Source organism: Delphinus delphis, chromosome 12 (genome assembly GCF_949987515.2).
Source record: "Delphinus delphis chromosome 12, mDelDel1.2, whole genome shotgun sequence".
Lineage (NCBI taxonomy): Eukaryota > Metazoa > Chordata > Mammalia > Artiodactyla > Delphinidae > Delphinus > Delphinus delphis.
Window position 1 is genome coordinate 44,689,887 of NC_082694.2, and position 20,906 is coordinate 44,710,792.

Sequence of the window (20,906 nt, forward strand, 5' to 3'; positions counted from 1 at the left end):
GAATTCAGCACCAAGAAACCAGCTTTACAACAAATGGTAATGGAACTTCTCTAGGCAGGAAAAACAAGAGAAGGATAAGACCTACAATAACAAAACCAAAACAATTAAGAAAATGGCAATAGGAACATATACATAGATAACTACCTTAAATGTAAATGGATTAAATGCTCCAACCAAAAGACACAGGCTTGCTGAATGGATACAAAAACAGGACCCATATATATGCTGTCTACAAGAGACCCACCTCAGACCTAGGGACACATACACACTGAAACTGAGGAGATGGAAAAAGATATTCCATGCAAACAGAAATCAAAAGAAAGCTGGAGTAGCAGCTCTCATATCAGACAAAATAACTTTAAAATAAAGACTATTACAAGGGACAAAGAACACTACATAATGATCAAGGGATCACTCCAAGAAGAACATATAACAATTGTAAATATTTATGCACCCACCATAGGAGCACCTCAATACATAAGGCTAATGCTAACAGCAATAAAAAGGGAAATTGACAGTAACACAGTCATAGTAGGGGACTTAAACACTCCATTTTCATCAATGGACATATCATCCAACATGAAAATAAATAAGGAAACACAAGCTTTAAATGACACATTAAACAAAATGGATTTAATTGAAATTTATAGGATATTCCATCCAAAAACAACAGAATACACTTTCTTCTCAAGTGCTCATGGAACATGCTCCAGGATAGATCATATCTTGGGTCACAAATCAAGCCTTAGTAAACTGAAGAAAATTGAAATCATATCAAATATCTTTTCCGACCACAATGCTATGAGACTAGATATCAATTACAGGAACATTATCTGTAAAAAATACAAGCACATGGAGGCCAAACAATACACCACTAAATAACCAAGAGCTCACTGAAGAAATCAAAGAGGAAATCAAAAAATACCTAGAAACAAATGACAATGAAAACACGATGACCTGAAACCCATGGGATGCAGCAAAAGCAGTTCTAACAGGGAAGTTTATAGTAATACAATCCTACCTCAAGAAACAAGAAACATGTCAAATAAACAACCTAACCTTACACCTAAAGCAATTAGAGAAAGAAGAACAAAAAAGCCCCAAAGTTATCAGAAGGAAAGAAATCATAAAGATCAGATCAGAAATAAGTGAAAAAGAAATGAAGGAAACAATAGCAAAGATCAATAAAACTAAAAGCTGGCTCTTTGAGAAGATAAACAAAATTGATAAACCATTAGTCACACTCATCAAGAATAAAAGGAAGAAGACTCAAATCAATAGAATTAGAAATGAAAAAATAGTAACAACTGACACTGCAGAAATACAAAGGATCATGAGAGATTACTACAAGCAACTATGCAAATGAAATGGACAACCTGGAAGAAATGGACAAATTCTTAGAAAAGCACAACCTTCTGAGACTGAACCGGGAAGAAATAGAAAATATGAAGAGACCAATCACAAGCACTGAAATTTAAACTGTGATTTAAAATCTTCCAAAAAACAAAAGCCCAGGACTAAATGGCTTCACAGGCGAATTCTATCATTTAGAGAAGAACTAACACCTATCCTTCTCAAACTCTTCTAAAATATAGCAGAGGGAGGAACACTCCCAAACTCATTCTATGAGGCCACCATCACCCTGATACCAAAACCAGACAAAGATGTCACAAAAAAAAGAAAACTATAGGCCAATATCACTGATGAACATAGATGCAAAACTCCTCAACAAAATACTAGCAAACAGAATCCAACAGCACACTACAAGGATCATACACCATGATCAAGTGGGGTTTACCCCAGGAATGCAAGGATTCTTCAATATGCACAAGTCAATCAATGTGATAAACCATATTATCAAACTGAAGGATAAAAACCATATGATAATCTCAATGGATACAGTAAAAGCTTTCGACAATATTCAACATCCATTTATGATAAAAACTCTCCAGAAAGTAGGCATAGAAGGAACTTACCTCAACATAATAAGGCAAACCATATATGGTTTGCCATATGTGACAAACCCACAGCCAACATCGTTCTCAATGGTGAAAAAATGAAACAATTCCCACTAAGATTAGGAACAAGACAAGGTTGCCCACTCTCACCACTATTATTCAACATAGTTTTGGAAGATTTAGCCACAGCAATCAGAGAAGGAAAAGAAACAAAAGGAATCCAGATAGGAAAAGAAGAAGTAAAACTGTCACTGTTTGCAGATGACATGATACTATACATAGAGAATCCTAAAGAAGCTACCAGAAAACTACTAGAGCTAACCAATGAATTTGGTAAAGTAGCAGGATACAAAATTAATGCACAGAAATCTCTTGCATTCCTATACACTAATGATAAAAAATCTGAAAATTAAGAAAACATTCCCATTTACCATTGCAACAAAAAGAATGAAATACCTAGGAAAACACCTACCTGACAAAAGACATGTATGAAGAAAACTATAAGACAATGATAAAAGAAATTAAAGATGATACAAACAAGGGCTTCCCTTGTGGCGCAGTGGTTGAGAGTCCACCTGCAGATGCACGGGATGTGGGTTTGTGCCCCGGTCCGGGAAGATCCCACATGCCACGGAGTGGCTGGGCCCGTGAGCCGTGGCCGCTGAGCCTGCGCGTCCAGAGCCTGTGCTCCACAATGGAAGAGGCCACAACAGTGAGAGGCCCGCGTACCGCAAAAAAAAAAAAAAAAATGATACAAACAAATGGAGAGATATACCATGTCCTTGGACTGGAGGAATCAACATTGTGAAAATGACTATACTACCCAAAGCAATCTACAGATTCAATGCAATCCCTATCAAACTACCAATGGCATTTTTCACAGAACTCAAACAAAAAATTTCACAGTTTGTATGGAAACACAAAAGACCCCAAATAGTCAAAAGAATCTTGAGAAAGAAAAACAGAGCTGGAGGAATCAGGCTCCCTGACTTAAGACTATACTACAAAGATACGGTAACCAAGATAGTATGGTACTGGCACATAAACAGAAATATAGATCAATGGAACAGGATAGAAAGCCCAGAGATAAACCCACGCACATATGGTCACCTCATCTTTGATAAAGGATGCAAGAATATACAATGGAGAAAAGACAGCCTCTTCAATAAGTGGTGCTGGGAAAACTGGATAGCTACATGTGAAAGAATGAAATTAGAACACTCCCTAACACCATACACAAAAATAAACTGAAAATGGATTAAAGACCTAAATGTAAGGCCAGACAGTATAAAACTCTTAGAGGAAAACATAGAACACTCTTTGACATAAATCACAGCAAGATCCTTTTTGACCCACCTCCAAGAGAAATGGAAATAAAAACAAAAATAACTAATGGGACCTAATGAAACTTAAAAAGCTTTTGCACAGCAAAGGAAACCATAAACAAGATGAAAAGACAACACTCAGAATGGGAGAAACTATCTGCAAATTAAGCAACTGACAAAGGATTAATCTCCAAAGTATACAAGCAGCTCATGCAGCTCAATATCAAAAAAATAAACAACCCAATCCAAAATAGGGCAGAAGACCTAAATCGACATTTCTCCAAAGAAATTATACAGATTGCCAACAAACACATGAAAGGATGCTCAACATCACTAATCGTTAGAGAAATGCAAATCAAAACTACAATGAGGTATCACCTCACACCAGTCAGAATGGCCATCATCAAAAAATGTACAAACAATAAATGCTGGAGAGGGTGTGGAGAAAAGGGAATCCTCTTGCACTGTTGGTGGGAATGTAAATTGATACAGCCACTATGGAGAACAGTATGCAGGTTCCTTAAAAAACTAAAAATAGAACTACCATACAACCCAGCAATCCCACTACTCGGCATGTACCCTGAGAAAACCATAATTCAAAAAGAGTCATGTACCACAATGTTCATTGCAGCACTGTTTACAATAGCCAGGACATGGAAGCAACCTAAGTGTCCATCGACAGATGAATGGATAAAGAAGATGTGGCACATATATACAATGGAATATTACTCAGCCATAAAAAGAAACGAAACTGAGTTATTTGTAGTGAGGTGGATGGACCTAGAGTCTGTCATACAGAGTGAAGTAAGTCAGAAAGAGAGAGACAAATACCGTATGCTAACACATATATATGGAATCTAAAAAAAAAGGTTCTGAAGAACCTAGGGCCAGGACAGGAATAAAGATGCAGACATAGAGAATGGACTTGAGGACACGGGGAGGGGGAAGGGTAAGCTGGGACGAAGTGAGAGAGTGGCATGGACATATATACTACCAAATGTAAAATAGATAGCTAGTGGGAAGCAGCTGCATAGCACAGGAAGATCAGCTCGGTGCTTTGTGTGCACCTAGAGGGGTGGGATAGGGAGTGCAGGAGGGAGACACAAGAGGAGGGGATATGGGGATATATGCATGTGTATAGCTGATTCACTTTTTTATGCAGCAGAAATTAGCATTCCATTTTAAAGCAATTATACTCCAATAAAGATGTTAAAAAAAAGAAAAGAACACTGTGCTAGGTGCCAACTTAATGAAAAATTGATTCTGTTAATTTAAGAATTTAATAAATATGAGTCATATATACATATATTATTAAAAGTCTATTTCACAAGATGGCAACATCTTTTGGGTTGAAAAAAAAAAAAAACACTGGCCTACTGAGATCTGAAACATACAAATGAGGATCCGAACATCTTGCTGCATAGCAGACCAGCAGCATTAGCATCAACTGGAAGCTGGTTAGAAATGCAGGATGTCAGACCTCACCACCAGACTTGCTGAATCAGAATCTAGATTTTATTAGTGAGTGCTTGGGTGACTCCTATGCACAATGATATTTGAGAAGAACTGTTTGCTGTCAAACATTTTAATTACATTTAAGTCCAATCCACATATGACAAATCGAATTAAACCTACAAGAGGAGGCTGACTGCTGAAGATGTGTAGGTCTGCTGGCTAAAGGATAGCTTTCCATGCCGCTCCAGCTTACTGGGGAAAGAGTCAGTTCCAGAAGCAGAGTTAGCAAGGTAACCTTCCCAACAGCTTGCTTTTTCTTTTTTGTTGGCAAATACATCACCTACATTGCAAAGTTATTGAGATCCACATCCTTGTGGGTAGGAGAGGCCCTAGAACAGCCCTGCTTAAAGATGCTGCCATGAAACAGTTTTTCACTTACCACAGTATAATCTACATTCTGATTGACTGTTGGTGGTGGAGCCAATATAATTCTTTATAAGAGAGCATACTGCAGTGTAACGTTTTTCAAGCTGTGATCCATTATATAGTAACCATATTTTAAAAATAAAAACATGGTCATATATTCTGAATTAAAAAGAGAATCATGACATGACAATAGCAAGTATACCCATAACAATAACTGAATGGAATATTTGTGACTGTCCTGGGAAATCTAGGACATATGCTGCCAAAACCCATGAGGCATTAATGAGAAGTACTATGACCTTGGTCTTTCTCTGGATATCTATACCAGAGTTCTGGGCACACCAAGTTCTTTGTCACCCTGGTGCCGCTGCACATAACTGCTCTTCTCCATCACATCTTAGCTTACCCCTTCTCATCCTTCAGGTCTCAGCTTAAATGCCATCTCCCTAGACAGCTGCTCTGGAAACCTTATCTAAGGTAGCTCCCACACCCCCACTCAACCCAGTTCCCCTCCAAGGCCATTCCCTCGTTAGTACTTATCACAATCTATTGATATATTCACCTTGCTTTCTTGTTCATTCATTGTTGGCTTCCTCCACCAGAATGGGGGCAAGAACTTGGTCATGTTCAAAGCTGCACCCCTGCATCTGGTACATTCTAGATGTGAAATAAGTTTTTGATGAATAAACAAATGAAGAAGAGTAAAATCTACCCAATTTAGAAAATAAATAAATCTTAATTAAAAATCACCAGACTATAGCTTATTAACAAAAATAACAATAGTAAAATCATTTATGAATAGACCGTAAGCTTCCATCAAAACCTTTCACTACATGCTCATGCCAATGAACAGAGCAAGTAAGATGCAACGAATAGTGTGGATGGTACCACTGAGTGACTTCGCTTAAATCTCTTTCCCTCTCTGAGCTGTACCTGTAAAATAAAGGCTATCTCTCAGAGCTGTGGATGAAGGGATTTCCCTGTGTGTGTGTGTGTGTGTGAGCACTCAACTCAATACAGGTTTGATTCTTTATAGCTACCCCCATGCTTCCCTTGTTCAAACTGGTCAAGGGACTGAAGAATATGAAATCACATCTCCAGGCCTTCATGTGAACCTGTTTACCCAACACTGCAGGCCCAACCATGGCTATTACACTCCTCTCTTCAAATTCAACAAGTGCAATTGAGTGCACCTGCAGCACCAGGTAATTTTAGCCAGGTCACAATTGAGACTTAACAAATTTTTAAAAAACATCTCCAGCAGTTCCTTGTTTCAGGTCATTGCTTCAAAGCTGGTGATGTTCCTAAGGTGAACTTGAACATGGTTCCATTTCTAAACAGAGTTCTAGTGATCTGCTTCAAATACCCTTAAATAAAGCACGAGGTTGAAAAACAGTTACAAGGAATCACAAACTTACTGAGTTCTGGTTAGAAACAAGGCACGATGGTAGGGACCACAGTAACCGAGAAGAATAAAAAAGTGTGTAAAGCAGTGAAGTGATAGCTCTGGGTTTTGGAATCAGACTGACTTGGGTTCCAATTCCCATTCTACAATCTGCTAAATAGTGACCATGGGCAACATCTTTAACCTTTCTGTGCTTCAGTTTCCTCACCAGGAAATTGAGGCTAACCACAGTACCAACGTCATGGGGTTGTCGAGAAGATAGAAGAGATAAATCTGTACACACATTTAGCACCGAGTCTGCACTTAGGAAATGTTGGCTCTGATTTTTTTTTTTTTTTTTTGCGGTACGCAGGCCTCTCACTGCTGTGGCCTCTCCCGTTGCGGAGCACAGGCTCCGGACGCGCTGGCTCAGCGGCCATGGCTCACGGGCCCAGCCGCTCCGCGGCATGTGGGATCTTCCCGGACCGGGACACGAACCCGTGTGCTCTGCATCGGCAGGCGGACTCTCAACCACTGCGCCACCAGGGAAGCCCGGCTCTGATTATTAAATTCATTCTCAGCCTCAAGGATCTTACATACATTTACAAATGAAAATATTCATAGTGAAACAACGGCACTAAATGATATATATCAAGCGAGCAGCATCGGTCACAAAAGACGCAAAACTTTAGGAGTGCAACGCGTTCCTTCATCTAAGGCACCCCTTCATCTAAGGATGGTAAAAGGTCTCATGGGAGAGGTGGGATTGAAACGGATGGGGCCATGCAAGGCGCAGATACAAACAGGCTCCCTGCGGCGGGCACTTCCTATTTGCCAAACACTGTGGGGAACCTTGTATGTTATCTCCACAAGCTACAAGTTAGGTACCTCTAAACCTCCATTGCATGTATGAGAAGCTATTTTACTGATGATAGTTGAGACTCACAGAGGTTTAGTAGCTTCCCCAAGTCACCCAACTGGTGGCACATCTAGGTTCAAAATCAGGTCTGTCTGACCAAAGCCCATGCTCCCACCACTATGCCACTGGGGGAAAGGAATCGGGAGAAGAAGGATGAAGGGGGAGATAAATCATCCCAGCGTGAGACAGGAAAGAACATAGTACTCTTATTATATGGCAAGTGGGAAGCAAACAATTTATGGGTTTTTTTAAAGAAAAGGAAAATGAAGGTAGAAAGATGGGTTAAGAGCAGGGAGAATGGAAAACTCAGAATTTTGGACTTCAGACTATGAACAGTGAGGAAACATTTTTTTGTCTTTGGTGTATGTGTGTGTTCTTGATTAAATACTGTACTACTACTATCATTACTAAGAGCATTTATTGAGCAACAATTAAGGGCCAGGACCCATGCTAAACTATTTGCATACATTACTTCTAATAGTTACAATTCTGCAACTTAGGTGTTGTTACCCACCCTTTCACAAACAAACAAGGCCCTGAGAGGTCAAGCCACTCACTTGGATGCCTCTAGTAAACAAAGAGCAGAGTGGGTTCAAACCCAAGTGGGTGTGAAATCAAAGCGCACTTTCCCCTAAAATGGTACTGCCGAAAAACCTCCCTTGCAACAGAGAGCTGAAAAATAAGAGAAACGAAAAGGGAGACAGGGGACTAGTCAGATGCAAAATAGGGATCCAGAGTAAGGAGAGAAATGTCTCAACTGGAGTCACTGTGAAAATGGATGGGAGGTGACAGAGAGCAAATGTGTTCATGACCTTTTCTTTCATTTGCTCCAGTACTGTGTCATGGTCTGCTACGTGCAGCAGAAACCAAGTTAGTAATTATTCCTGCCTGTATTACGGTCCTTGCCTTCAAGCCCTGATTTGAGTGTTGCTTTAATATTTATTTGTCCCACCACAATGTTATCAGAGGTAAAATATGGCATCATCCACTAATCTGTTAACTGTATTGAAGTGCAGTCATTCAAGAGAATAAAACTAAGCCTCCACATCCAATAGATCACATTATGCTTCACATATGAACATCTTAAAAAATCTGACTTAAACACATAGTCTGTCAAATCAGGAGGAAACATACGCTGAACTCTAATGAGCTCTGCCGAATCCTACAGTATTATTATTAAAGTTCATCGTGATCTCAGAGATGACAAGGTTTTCTAAAATGGAGTGTGGTATCAATATTTGTTGGACTGCTTTCTAGTTAATATTCTTGGGAAAGTAGCACAATAAATAAAACAGTGGGAAATGTATGCATTATGAATATATCTTTCAAACTAATGCAAAAGCTATGTGGACAATTACTTACATATCTCGTTTGATGGAATCAAGAGTTAGAAGTTTTAATATTTATGTCATGATTCCAAAAAGCCCCAAACATTCTGCACTAGTACTTTAGCTTTAGTCCTCCTCATTCAATGAGAAACATCAATATTTTAAATAGAAAATCAGTAGTATAACTGGCTATACAGAAATGAGTTGAAATTCATAAAGATAAAAGACTACAAATTTCCTTTCCATATATACAGTTAATACATTAATATTCCTAACATTTTACAATACTAATTTCAAACATCTAGTATGCTTCTGGGAATAAAATTATGAAGGAAATGGCACTTAAGAGTCTCATATACTAAGGATAAAAACAAATATTGCTTGTGTACTACCTTCATGGGAAAAAGATATTTACATATAGAAGATAAAGCAAAATAACATAAACACTCTACATTCTCTAATTTTACAGCTCTTAATTATATAATGATCTGTGGTCTGTGTTTTTTAATCTGTTGGACTTAATTTTATTCCTAGGTGCAAACACATACATGGATATTAAAGAACTCTGCTCACCTATACTCAGACCCAACCAAATATCATCGAAAATTTAGCAATAAAGTCCTTTCTCTGCAGGCAGCCTTGCTACTATGTCACTGTAAAGCATAAAGATATAACTATCTTAATAAAAAGACCAGAAGCTAAATCATCTTTTTTTTTCTTTTCAAAATTGAAGCTCCTTGCAAACCCAGTTACACAAATAACTTCATTCACCTTATCTTCAAATCTGAGTGTTTCTTAAACTAAGCCAGGTATCATCACATCCCCAGTAGTCCGATAGCCTGTCATAACAGTGGTTCACTGCAACTCCACCCTTTTCCCACCTTCAGTTTCAACAGTGCATTTAATTTTTTTCCTATTAGAGAAAAAAAATTAAGATTAGGAGTTCAAATCCTCAAAGTAGTTCAATGAACTGTCACATTACTATTATTTAACCGCAGGGAATTTTCTGTTTAATTGCCACTCTCTCCCTTCCCCCGAAGGACTACAACTTATTTTGACGGTGTAATGGAAAGCACTGCATTAAGAAAGAGCAAAAACATAATGGGTTTTAATTTTTAAACATCTAACCTTTTCACGAGTCACTGTTAATCATTTGCACCTCTGACTTTAATAATCAGTTCAGCAATTACAGAAGCAAAATCTCCAGGATGGGACTAGGTAAGGATGCCCCAATCACAACCATTACCATAGCAGGGAGAGAAGAAAGCTATTCTGTCATATGTGACATGAAGAAAGTTTTACATGTCAGTTCCACCCAATCTTGAGAACGGTAGAGCTCCTAGTACTTAAAATCTTCATCTTCTAAAATTCAAGATTTTTAAAAAATATATCTCACTGCATTTTCAAATATTAAGTTTTTACTTTCTGTAACAATTTTTTCAACTTTAGGGCTTGGGGCGGGGGGAAGAAAGCTCCAGAATACAGAATAATCACAACACTACAAGAGGGAAAAAGCTAGTTTTTAAAAATCATTCTTCCCACAGAGACATTAAGACCATTATCATTACACCACTTAACCATTTATTTCATTATGAAAGGAAACTTAGAGCACAAGTGGCAATATTCTGAAATGTGATGTTAGTGTGTTCTGCATCAATGAACACACAAGTCTGGAAGGTACAAATATGGTCTCTGTCAGTTGTAGTCCATCCTCAGCAAGTCATTTTCCCTGTGGGCTGAGGCTCCCATATGGAAATCTTCCCTAACTGCTGAAGGCTGAAAAGGATTCCCTGTGAACAGCATCTGGACCACACCTTGTCTGGTCACACAAGAAGCTGACAAGGGCTGGAGGAAAATGCGTCTGGTCCAAAGATAAGAGGACAGGGCCAAAAATCAAAATATACCCCTCTACAATTTAATAAGGAGGACCCCTAAGATGTCTATTCATCCAGTTTTGTTCTTCTAATCAGTCCCACCATCCGCTACTAGATGTTGGTCATTCTGTGGGCTGGCTGGTAGGGTTTTGTGGTCCAGCAACTGCCAGCCTTTTATAACCTCAGTGATGGTGTGGAAGCATCCATAAATATGCTTTTTGGCACTAAGTCACTACCAAGGGAAATATTAGAGAACAAACTCCCCACCCACTGCAGAAATTTCTTAGTTTCAAAGCATCTGGAATGAAGATCCCAATTACCTTTAGCAAAATTTCTTTTAGGGTTTTTTTTTTTTTTTCAATCCTCTTGCTTGCTGAGGAACCTTCTAAAAAGCCCCCCAAAGATGATACCCACAGTTCAGGTTATTGGTCCTACATTTTCCTAGTTAGGGAGGGAAGGAGAAGTGTTTGATAGTTTACCCAGGATCCTTCCACTTGTAGCAGGAATGAACACCAAAAAAGCATCAGGACACTTAACTCCTTAGAGATTTAAAAGCCTTCCGGAGGAATAAAAAGAAATCTCTCTCTCCCCACCTGCACCCCCTACCCTGCTTCTGCCCTAGCCTTAGAATCAGTAGCCCTTCTGTAATTCCATGAGGTTCCAGAGAGACTCCTTTATTCCATGGGGCTTCCGGATCTGACCCCAGGAAAGCCCAGTTGGTCATCCTTCCCGTCATCCTTCCAACCTTCACACCCAACCCCTCCCCACCGCCCCAGGCCACCTCCTTACCTGATAATGTCGTCGTTGTGTCCCAAGAAGAATTTTTGGCTGTGCTCGCGGGTGCTGTAAACCACCCCGACGCCAGCCACAAAGTAGACCACTTCCTTGCCGGCGGTGTAGTACAGGTTGTTGCGGCACTGGTGACCCCGGTACCCGTACACCCACTCCAGCCGGAGCTGGCAGCTGGGAGCTGTCCGATCCGCCATGATAAGCTAACCCCACTCGCCCCCCGGTCGCTCCGCGTGCGGGTCCGCGGCCCCTGGGCTCCGGGTCTGTCCTCACCAAGGCTCGGGATGTGGAGGACCTGCAAGGGCTCAGCGTGCAGCGCCGGGCGCTGATTTCCGCGGCGACGCACAGACACAGACCAGCGCGCTGGCCGCAACCATCATCCGCCGCCGCCGCCGCCGCCGGAGACGAGCCGCCAGGTACGCGGTCGCCAGACCCCGCCGGGCTCTCCGGCTCCCTCTCCACGGGAGAGGCGTCTTCTGGGGCGCCAGCACTCGCGCGCGCACGCCTCACTGCACCTGCGGGCTTCGGCCCCCGTGAGAGGTTTTTGAGAGGGTCACCCCGTCTTTTAAATCATGGATCTGCATATCCAAACACTGATTACCAGTTCGCTCACTGAAGTTTGCTGTGCCCGGGGGCCTCGCAGCAGGCAGCGGGATTTATTCTGTGACAGCTTTAATTTGACAAGGAACTCGAATAAGCTTTTGCCATCGCCATCCTTGGATCCGAAACTGACAGTCTACATCCAGGATGCGAGAGCGAGGAAGAAAGAAACAGATATTTTGCGTAACTCACCCAGTCCAAGAAAATGATCCCCAAACTAAACCAAGTTTTTAAAAAATTGTCAACTATTCCTCCTCTCTCCCTCCAGATCCATCTTTTTAATGATATGAAATATGCCCTAAATGCTGCTGGCTGGTGGCTGCCGATACGATTTGAAAGAACATTTGCTGCAAGAGGGAGGAGATATGGGGATATATGTATATGTTTAGCTGATTCACGTTATTATAAAGCAGAAGCTAACACACCATTGTAAAGCGATTATACTCCAATAAGGATGTTTAAAAAAAAAAAGAACAATTGCTGTTTCCCCATTAAGCCAGGGCAAATATGCAACGGTCATTTTTTAGATGCTCCAATTAGTTAGTTGTCGTGTATGTGTTCATAATTCATATCCTCCGTGAACCGTCTCTTGGCCGAGAAAACCACAAGAACTTAGCAGCTCTCACTAATCAGCAACTCCAATTGAAAGCGCCATAAAAAGATTTTTCTGAATCAGAGGAAACTGAGACACTAGTGCAGCTAGAGGCAGGAAAGCTCAACCTACAAACGCTCCCGGTCCAGAAAAAATTAAATAATTAACAAGTGACCAAAATCTTGTACCTCTACCCAGGAAGGTCTGCTCTAGCTATCGGGTCCCGCAGGCGCAACGGTCACGCCTCTATTCCGGCGTGGGGCGGGAGCGCCCGAGGAACCACTGGGGACGGCGAGCCCCCACATACGCGCACACACATCCCAGGCATTGGTCGCTGCCGACCTGAGGGATGCCGGCCCCAGGGGACACGCCGGCCCCAGGGGACACGCCGGCCCCAGGGGACACCCCGGCCCGCGCACAGTGCAGCCTTTGCGGCGTCCTGCACTCCTCCCACACCCGATCCAGGGTAGCCTGCGGAGCATCCCGGCTCTGCCGCCTCTAACCTCTGCTCTGAGCGGGCGCCGCGAGCACGTCCTGGATCTCGCACGGGCGAGCGAAATCCTCCGCTTGCCCCCCCCTTCCCAACCCTTCCCCGCCTCCCGCACCCGAGGATGGGCTTCGTCACTGGGGCGTCGCGAGAGACAGGTTCTTCCTCCAGCCGAGGCTCCGGGGGCGGGGCCACAGCGCCGCTTTCGGGAACCGAGGCTGCGGGTTACTAGGCGAGATCTCAGCGCTTGGAAACGGCGATGCCCCAGAGCGCTAGCGCCGCCCCCTCCTTCCACCGCCCCTGTAGCCCCCTTCCTCCGATGCATCCTGGGAAATGTAGTCCACTCCACGCGGGCCCGGGCAGGGAGCGCGCGGGGCCGGACCACAAGTCCCAGGATTCCGCGCGCCCAGAGTGGGCCGTAGAAAGGCCGTTAACTGCGTCCGAGATGCTTGCGGTTCTTTGCTGAGCAGAGGAAGGCGCACCAAGGGCGACCGCTGGCTAGCGCCTTGCGTTACCTAGTGACTGAGGCTGCCGGCCCGCGTGCGTGTGTATCTAAAAAGAAGAGCAGTGGAGCAGGAATAGAGACCATACCATCTCTACGGCCCACGTCGAGAATTTCTTCTGCACCTGTCCCTGAGGGCTACTGCAGCCGACTCAAGCCCAAGTTTGTTTCCCACTTCAGTTTTACTTTTTATTCAGATGGATTCTAATCTGTTAAAGTACAGTAATGCCGCGTTTAAGAAAAATGCTGGGGATGTGGTCTCACTTTGTCCTAAGAACCAGTGCCTTCCTATGAGCTGCTTCATAAGACTTGGGTAGTTAAGGATAACCAGATTTTGCAAATGGGAAGGTGCTCACGCCACGAACAACCTACCTTGACCCTCAAACGCAGAAGCCGGTGGCATCTGTCCAAGTGAACTGTGAATTCCAGTGTGTTCTGAAGTAGCCTCTTTTCAAATCCGGGCAACAGCTGACCTGTGAGAAGAGGCTTAAAAATCTCACTGACTAAAAAGCTGCAAAAGGACGATTAAAGGGACATTTTTAGCATGCCCTTTCCTTTCTGTGCTCTCAATGTAATCCCTTACTCAGTTCTTCAACTACCTCAAGCTTTAGCACAGCCCTCTGAACGGTAGGAAAGTCTCTGGAAGATTAGAAGTGCCAGAGTTTGGATGAGCAGTTGCTGCCTGCAGCAGTGAAGAGGATGTGAATTGGTCTCATCATTCTTTTTAAGGAAACAGGGATCTACAAATCCATGAAGTTGCACTGTGCTAGACAATAAGGGCACTACCAAATGTAAAAACAAAAACAAACAAAACAACATGGTCTGAAAGATTTGAGACATAAGCTAAAATATAATGACCAATAATGCCATGCCATAAAACAATGCCAATGAATTAAATAGAGACAGTAAATTCTATATAAAAATTCACAAGATGAAGAGCTTTTCCAGCTATAAGTCAGGAATGACTTCATGGAGGAAATAGGAAATAAGGGTAGAATTGAGATAAGTAAACATAAATTGAAAGCACTCTGCATGGGTCTATAGAATAAAAGGGTAGATACAGAAAAAGATTTAGAGAATAGAATTGGTGCAAGAGAGAATTCGTGTAAGATGAGAAGGGGACATAAACCTGAAAGGTTAGATTGTGGATGGAGCTGAACCTAGAGGTTTGCACCATATCTTAAAATAATGGAAGGCCACTGGATTTTTTCAGGGGGCGGGGAAGAAGGGAATAGCAATAAAAACAGTAATTTTGCCAGTAGTCAAAGCATCAGGTATTAGAGGCTTAAGGTAGACCTTGGTTGGGGTTCTACATTAGAGGTAGTAGTAATGGTCCAGAAAGGAAGGGACATCTTTCAGAAAAATTACAAAAGGATGTTGAAAAGAGTCTCCTCAACAAATAGAAATGGATATAACATGACATGTTCATTTCCTCACTTACCTTTAATATAACTAGTGACCACCATGCTATACCATATTGTACTTTTAGTTAAATGAGTATACGTATACCTTCCAACTTAAGACATAGATCTATTTGTTATTAAACAACTGACGAGAAAATATAGCAGATTAAGGCACGGTTACAGAATTTTCCGCCTCAAGTTTCTTAGACAATGAGAGGAAAATATTCTCAAGAAACAGTATTAAGGACATAAGGTAAGTTCAAGAACTCATGAAAATTCTCACTAAAATACTTCAATTTATAGAAGTAAAATGAGAGAGTAAGTGTATAGTTTCCAGGTTGTGGGGAGGATACTTTTAGAGAAGAAGACCCTGTGTATCACCTTGGGTCTTCAACAGAAATAAAATGTTTTACCAGTATCTGCCATCATCAGGGCACTCTGCAGAGTCAAGAGAATAAGCCAGAATCCATAGGAGTGAGATACACCTTTGGCTGCATGGAAGGGGCTCTGGAACTGGACATTTCACAGGATCTCAAGAAAGAGCAAAGGCCTATCCCCTAGCAGAAGCTATACTAAATCCCAATAGATCTCACCGTTTTTCCTACTCCATCCTTTTCCAATTTTAGGCTACAGGAAAGTGGATAAAAAGCAATATCCAGCCACTATAGCTCTGAGAAGATCAACTTATTCTCAGATAAGGTGAGAAAAATGTCTAGAAGAATTCATACATAATGTATCTGAATAAATGATTTGGAAAGAGCTGCCCCATCAAACATAAGAAACAAAAAAAGTAAGGGCAGGGACTTCCCTGGTGCCACAGTAGTTAGGAATCTGCCTGCAGAAGACATGGGTTCGATCCTTGGTCTGGGAAGATCCCACATGCCACAGAGCAACTAAGCCCGTGCACCACAACTACAGAGCCTGTGCTCTGGAGCCCATGAGGCACAACTACTGAGCCCACGCACGACTACTGAGCCAACGTGCCAGAACTACTGAAGCCCATGCGCCTAGAGCCCGTGCTCTGCAACAAGAGAAGCCACCACAATGAGAGGCCCGCGCACCGCAGCGAGGAGTAGACCTGCTCGCCGCAACTAGAGAAAGCCCACGCGCAGCAACGAAGACCCAAAGCAGCCAAAAATAAATTATTTACTAATAAGTAAATGTTAAAAATAATTTTTTAAAATACCTTTAAAAAAAAAAGTAAGGGGTTTCCCTGGTGGCGCAGTGGTTGAGAGTCCGCCTGCCGATGCAGGGGACACGGGTTCGTGCCCCGGTCTGGGAAGATCCCACGTGCCGCGGAGCGGCTGGGCCCGTGAGCCGTGGCCGCTGAGCCTGCGCTCCGCAATGGGAGAGGCCACAGCAGTGAGAGGCCCGCGTACCACAAAAAAAAAAAAAAAAAAGTAAGGTCATAGCAAAAGCAAACCAAAATCTTGAAAGAAAGGTACATTATATGTGAAAGATAGATGAAGAAACTTTATGGCATCTTGAAGAAAATTTGTCAAAGAAGCAGATTCTCTACCAAAGAACTTAGTTACAATATTAATTCAAAATATCAAGAGCTTAAAAATGGATACTAAAAATAAAAGCCAAGCTAAAGGAGTAATCAAATATGAACACAGTTTCAGATCTAATGAACACGTTTGAAACAATAGGAAAAAAAACTGGAAATCATACTACCAGTATGGAGGAAACACCAGAAATTATCACAAGAAATGCAGAGGAAAAAGCCAAGGATATTAAAATAGATAATGCTTGAGACAGCAAAGCTAACCCAACCTGCAGATCATTGGCATTCCTAAATTAGAGAAGCCAACAAATGGAACAGAAAATAGAGGAATATACTAAAGAACTGAATCTGCACATTAAAGTGGTACACTGTATATCAGAAAAAAAAAAGATGATATAGAATAGTCTCCTTGGAGGCATATCCTAGCAAAATTATTTAACTTCAAGAATAAATAATATTTCAAAATCATTTGCCAACTTTAGAGAGGACTGTTTTACCACCTCTGCCAATTAGTAATTAAAGAGAAACATTTAAGCATTTACTTTGTCTTCTTGGAGGAACTGAAGTTTATCCTCAGTTGATAAAGGAAAGCTACTTACATAAGAATGCTAGCTAATAAATGTAGGGAAAATAATAGATTTAGAAAATCATCCAGTGATGTAACTGATGCAGGAAAAGGTTGTAAATGTATACCAAAACGATTAGATGAGAGGATATTCCTTCCCATAATGCTAAAGAATCACCCTACAAATTATGTAACTTTAAATGGAGTGCTCTGGAGGTCACCATCTCAATTAAATTATCAAACTTAGTATCACCAGTACTGGCACAATCTTCTCCTTCTGCCTCCTGATGTGATGTGGTATGAAATACTGCATAAAACATTTTTGGCCAAATAACTAACTCAAGTCTAATCAAGCCTTATGACTTAACTCTAAGTTTACAGAAAATATGGGATAGATGAACAAGTTAACTGAAACCATAGGTAAACAATCAGGCAAAGCCAGAAAATAGGGCAGCGTACAACACAAGTGGTCTGGCTTGATCAAAAAGCAAATGTAATTAAACAAAAAATACATAACAAAAAGGTGGGGGATTATTCTTGGTTAAAAGAGACTAAAGGGCTTCCCTGGTGGCGCAGTGGTTGAGAGTCCGCCTGCCGATGCAGGGGACACAGGTTCGTGCCCCGGTCTGGGAAGATCCCACATGCCGCGGAGCGGCTGGGCCCGTGAGCCATGGCCGCTGAGCCTGCACGTCCGGAGCCTGTGCTCCGCAACGGGAGAGGCCACAACAGTGAGAGGCCCGCGTACCGCAAAAAGAAAAAAAAAAAAAGAGAGAGACTAAAGAGATATAACAACTAAGTACAATGGGTGACTCCTGATTGGATCTTGGATCCCGATTTTTTTTTTTTAAGGCCACAAAAGACAATGTGGGAGAAGGAACAATTGGGGAATTTTAATACAAAAAGGATTATTCTAGAGCAGTGGTCCCCAACCTTTTTGGCACCAGGGACCGGTTTCGTGGAAGACAATTTTTCCACAGATGTGGGGGGGATGATTCAGGCAGTAATGCGAGCGATGGGGAGCGATGGGGAGCGAGTGGCAGACAAAGCTTCTCTGGCTCTCCCGCTGCTCACCTCCTACTGTGCAACCGGGTTCCTAACAGGCCGAGGACCCGTACTGGTCCAGGGCCCTGGGGTTGGGGACCCCTGTTCTAGCAGATATCAGGGAATTAACTCTTCTTATTCTCCGGAAAATCATATTCTAAGGAAAGACATCCTGAAGTATTTAGGAATAAAATGTTACATCTACAACTTACCTTCAAGTGATTCAGGAAGAAATGTGTTCTCTATGTACACACAAACACACATGCACAGGAGAGATAAAGCAAATATGGCAAATATTAGCAGTTGCTTTATGTATCTTTTTTCTGTATGCTTGAAATTTTTTATTATAAAAGACTGGGAAAATGTTCTCAAGGGTCTAGGCAGAAACAAAAATGGAGGATGGGTGTAGAAATCAGGCTGGCCTCACATTCTGCACTGCAACCTCCAATGCCAGAAAAAATGGAGCAGTATTTATAAGTTCTGATAGAGAAGGAAATTATAATATTAGAATTATACCCAGCTAACTTGTTAAGTGTAAAAGTAACAGGCAGACATTCTCTGACATTAAGAACTTCAGGGCATTTTTTAGCCCTTGTGACAGTTATAATGAAGTTTAATGACAAGTGACTAAAGAACCCAAATAAACCATTAAAGAAGGTAGAAGTTTCTCTACCACATAAAATGTTTGGAAGTATAGCAGATTAAGGAAATTTTCAGATACCCAGAATCTTCCTGTCTTGTTATACATTAATACATATCTTTCACCTCATGGTTTAAGATGACAGATCAAACTTCAGCATTTACATTTGCAATACAGGTAGCAGGAAGGAGAATAGAAGATCTCCTCCCTTTAAGGATATTTTCTGTAAGCTTCATACACTTCTGCTTACATCCCATTGGCCAGAACTTAGAGTGCATCTAGCTGCAAGGGAGGCTAGGATTATACACTATATAATGGGGGCAGTGTGTACATTTAAAATCAGGAATATTTTACTGAGAAAGAAATGGAAAAGCAATGTTGGTGTTCACCAGAAGTTTCTGCTAACACACTCATGAAAAACCTACCTGACAATGATATTCAGCCGTGCAAGAAGTGAACAAATGAATCACTTTTGATTGGTAACGGTAAATGGTAAAGCATGGTAAAAAGATGGGAGTGGGGTTTCCCTGGTGGCGCAGTGGTTGAGAGTCCGCCTGCCGATGCAGGGGACATGGGTTCGTGCCCCGGTCCGGGAAGATCCCACATGCTGCGGAGCAGCTAGGCCTGTGAGCCATGGCCGCTGAGCCTGCACGTCCAGAGCCTGTGCTCCGCAACGGGAGAGACCACAACAGTGAGAGGCCCACGTAAAAAAAGATGGGAGGGGAGCAATGAATCAGTTTATTAAGGAAACAGTTCTCATTCATTCTTCAGTTTCACTTTTTTGTTTGTTATTAAAATTAGTTGAAACCCTTTATTTTAAAAAAAAATTCATGAGAATGGTATAATTCCATTCTCATGAAATTATTTCTATCCATTTAGTTATCTGCCATGCATCTAACTATGTCTGTATAGAGATATTATAATATAGTTCACCAAAACCTAACCTAGTTATTTCTGGAGCAGTGAGATTTAGAATAACTTTTTGTCTTCTTTTTGGACCTTTCTGATTTTTCAAAAATGTTTGAAATGAGCATGTACCATTTTTATTAAAACAGTGAGTCATTATCCATGCATCTATGGTCAATTAATCTACAGCAAAGGAGGCAACAACATACTATGGAGAAAAGACAGTCTCTTCAATAAGGGGTTCTGGGAAAACTGTACAGCTACATGTAAAAGAATGAGATTAGAACATTTCCTCACACCATATACAAAAATAAACTCAGAATGGATTAAAGACCTAAATAAAAGACCTGAAACCATAAAACTCCTAGAAGAGAACATAGGCAGAACACTCTTTGACATAAATCATAGCAATAATTTTTGGATCCATATCCAAAGGCAAAAGAAATAAAAACAAAAATAAATAAATGGGATCTAATTAAACTTAAAATCATTTGCACACAAAAGAAACCATCAACAAAGTGAAAAGACAACCTACTGAATGGGAGAAAATATTTGCAAATGATGACTGACAAGAAGTTGATAGCCAAAATACATTAACAGCTCATATAACTCAATATCAAAAAGCAACACAATTTTAAGATGAGTGGAAGATCTGGATAAACATTTTTCCAAAGAAGACATATAGATGGCTACAAGCATGAAAAAATGCTCAACATCTCTATTAGAGAAATGCAAATCAAAACTACAATGAGGTATCACCTCACACCTGTCAGAATGGCTATCACCAAAAAGCCTACAAATATAAAATGTTGGGGAGAATGTGGAGAAAAGGAAACCCTTGTACACTGTTGAAGGGAATGTAAATTGGTGTAGCCACTATGGAAAACAATATAGAGGTTCCTCAAAAAACTAAAAATATAACTACCATATGATCCACCAATTCCACTCCTGGGTATATATCTGAAAAAAAAGCCACTGTTTTGAAAATATACATGCGCCCCAATGTTCATAGCAGCGCTATTTACAACAGCCAAGACATGGAAGCAACTCAAGTGTCCATTAACAGATAAGTGGATAAAGAAGATGTGATATATATTTATATACACACACACACACACACACACACACACAGGAATATTAGCCATATAAAAGAATGAAATTATGCCATTTGCAACAACGTGGATGGACTTAAAGAGTATTATGCT

At 41.3% G+C, this 20,906-nt stretch overlaps 1 protein-coding gene across 2 annotated transcripts in view; it reads right to left on the bottom strand.

Moving 5' to 3' along the window:
* Positions 1 to 11,655, bottom strand: part of EML6 (EMAP like 6) — a 319,300-nt gene extending 307,645 nt beyond the window's left edge. For both annotated transcript variants that reach the window (XM_060027575.1, XM_060027574.1), the window contains exon 1: positions 11,459 to 11,655. In XM_060027575.1, the coding sequence (XP_059883558.1) occupies positions 11,459 to 11,655 (197 nt within the window). The remainder of the gene's footprint in view (positions 1 to 11,458) is intronic.
* Between the last annotated feature and the right edge of the window lie 9,251 nt (positions 11,656 to 20,906).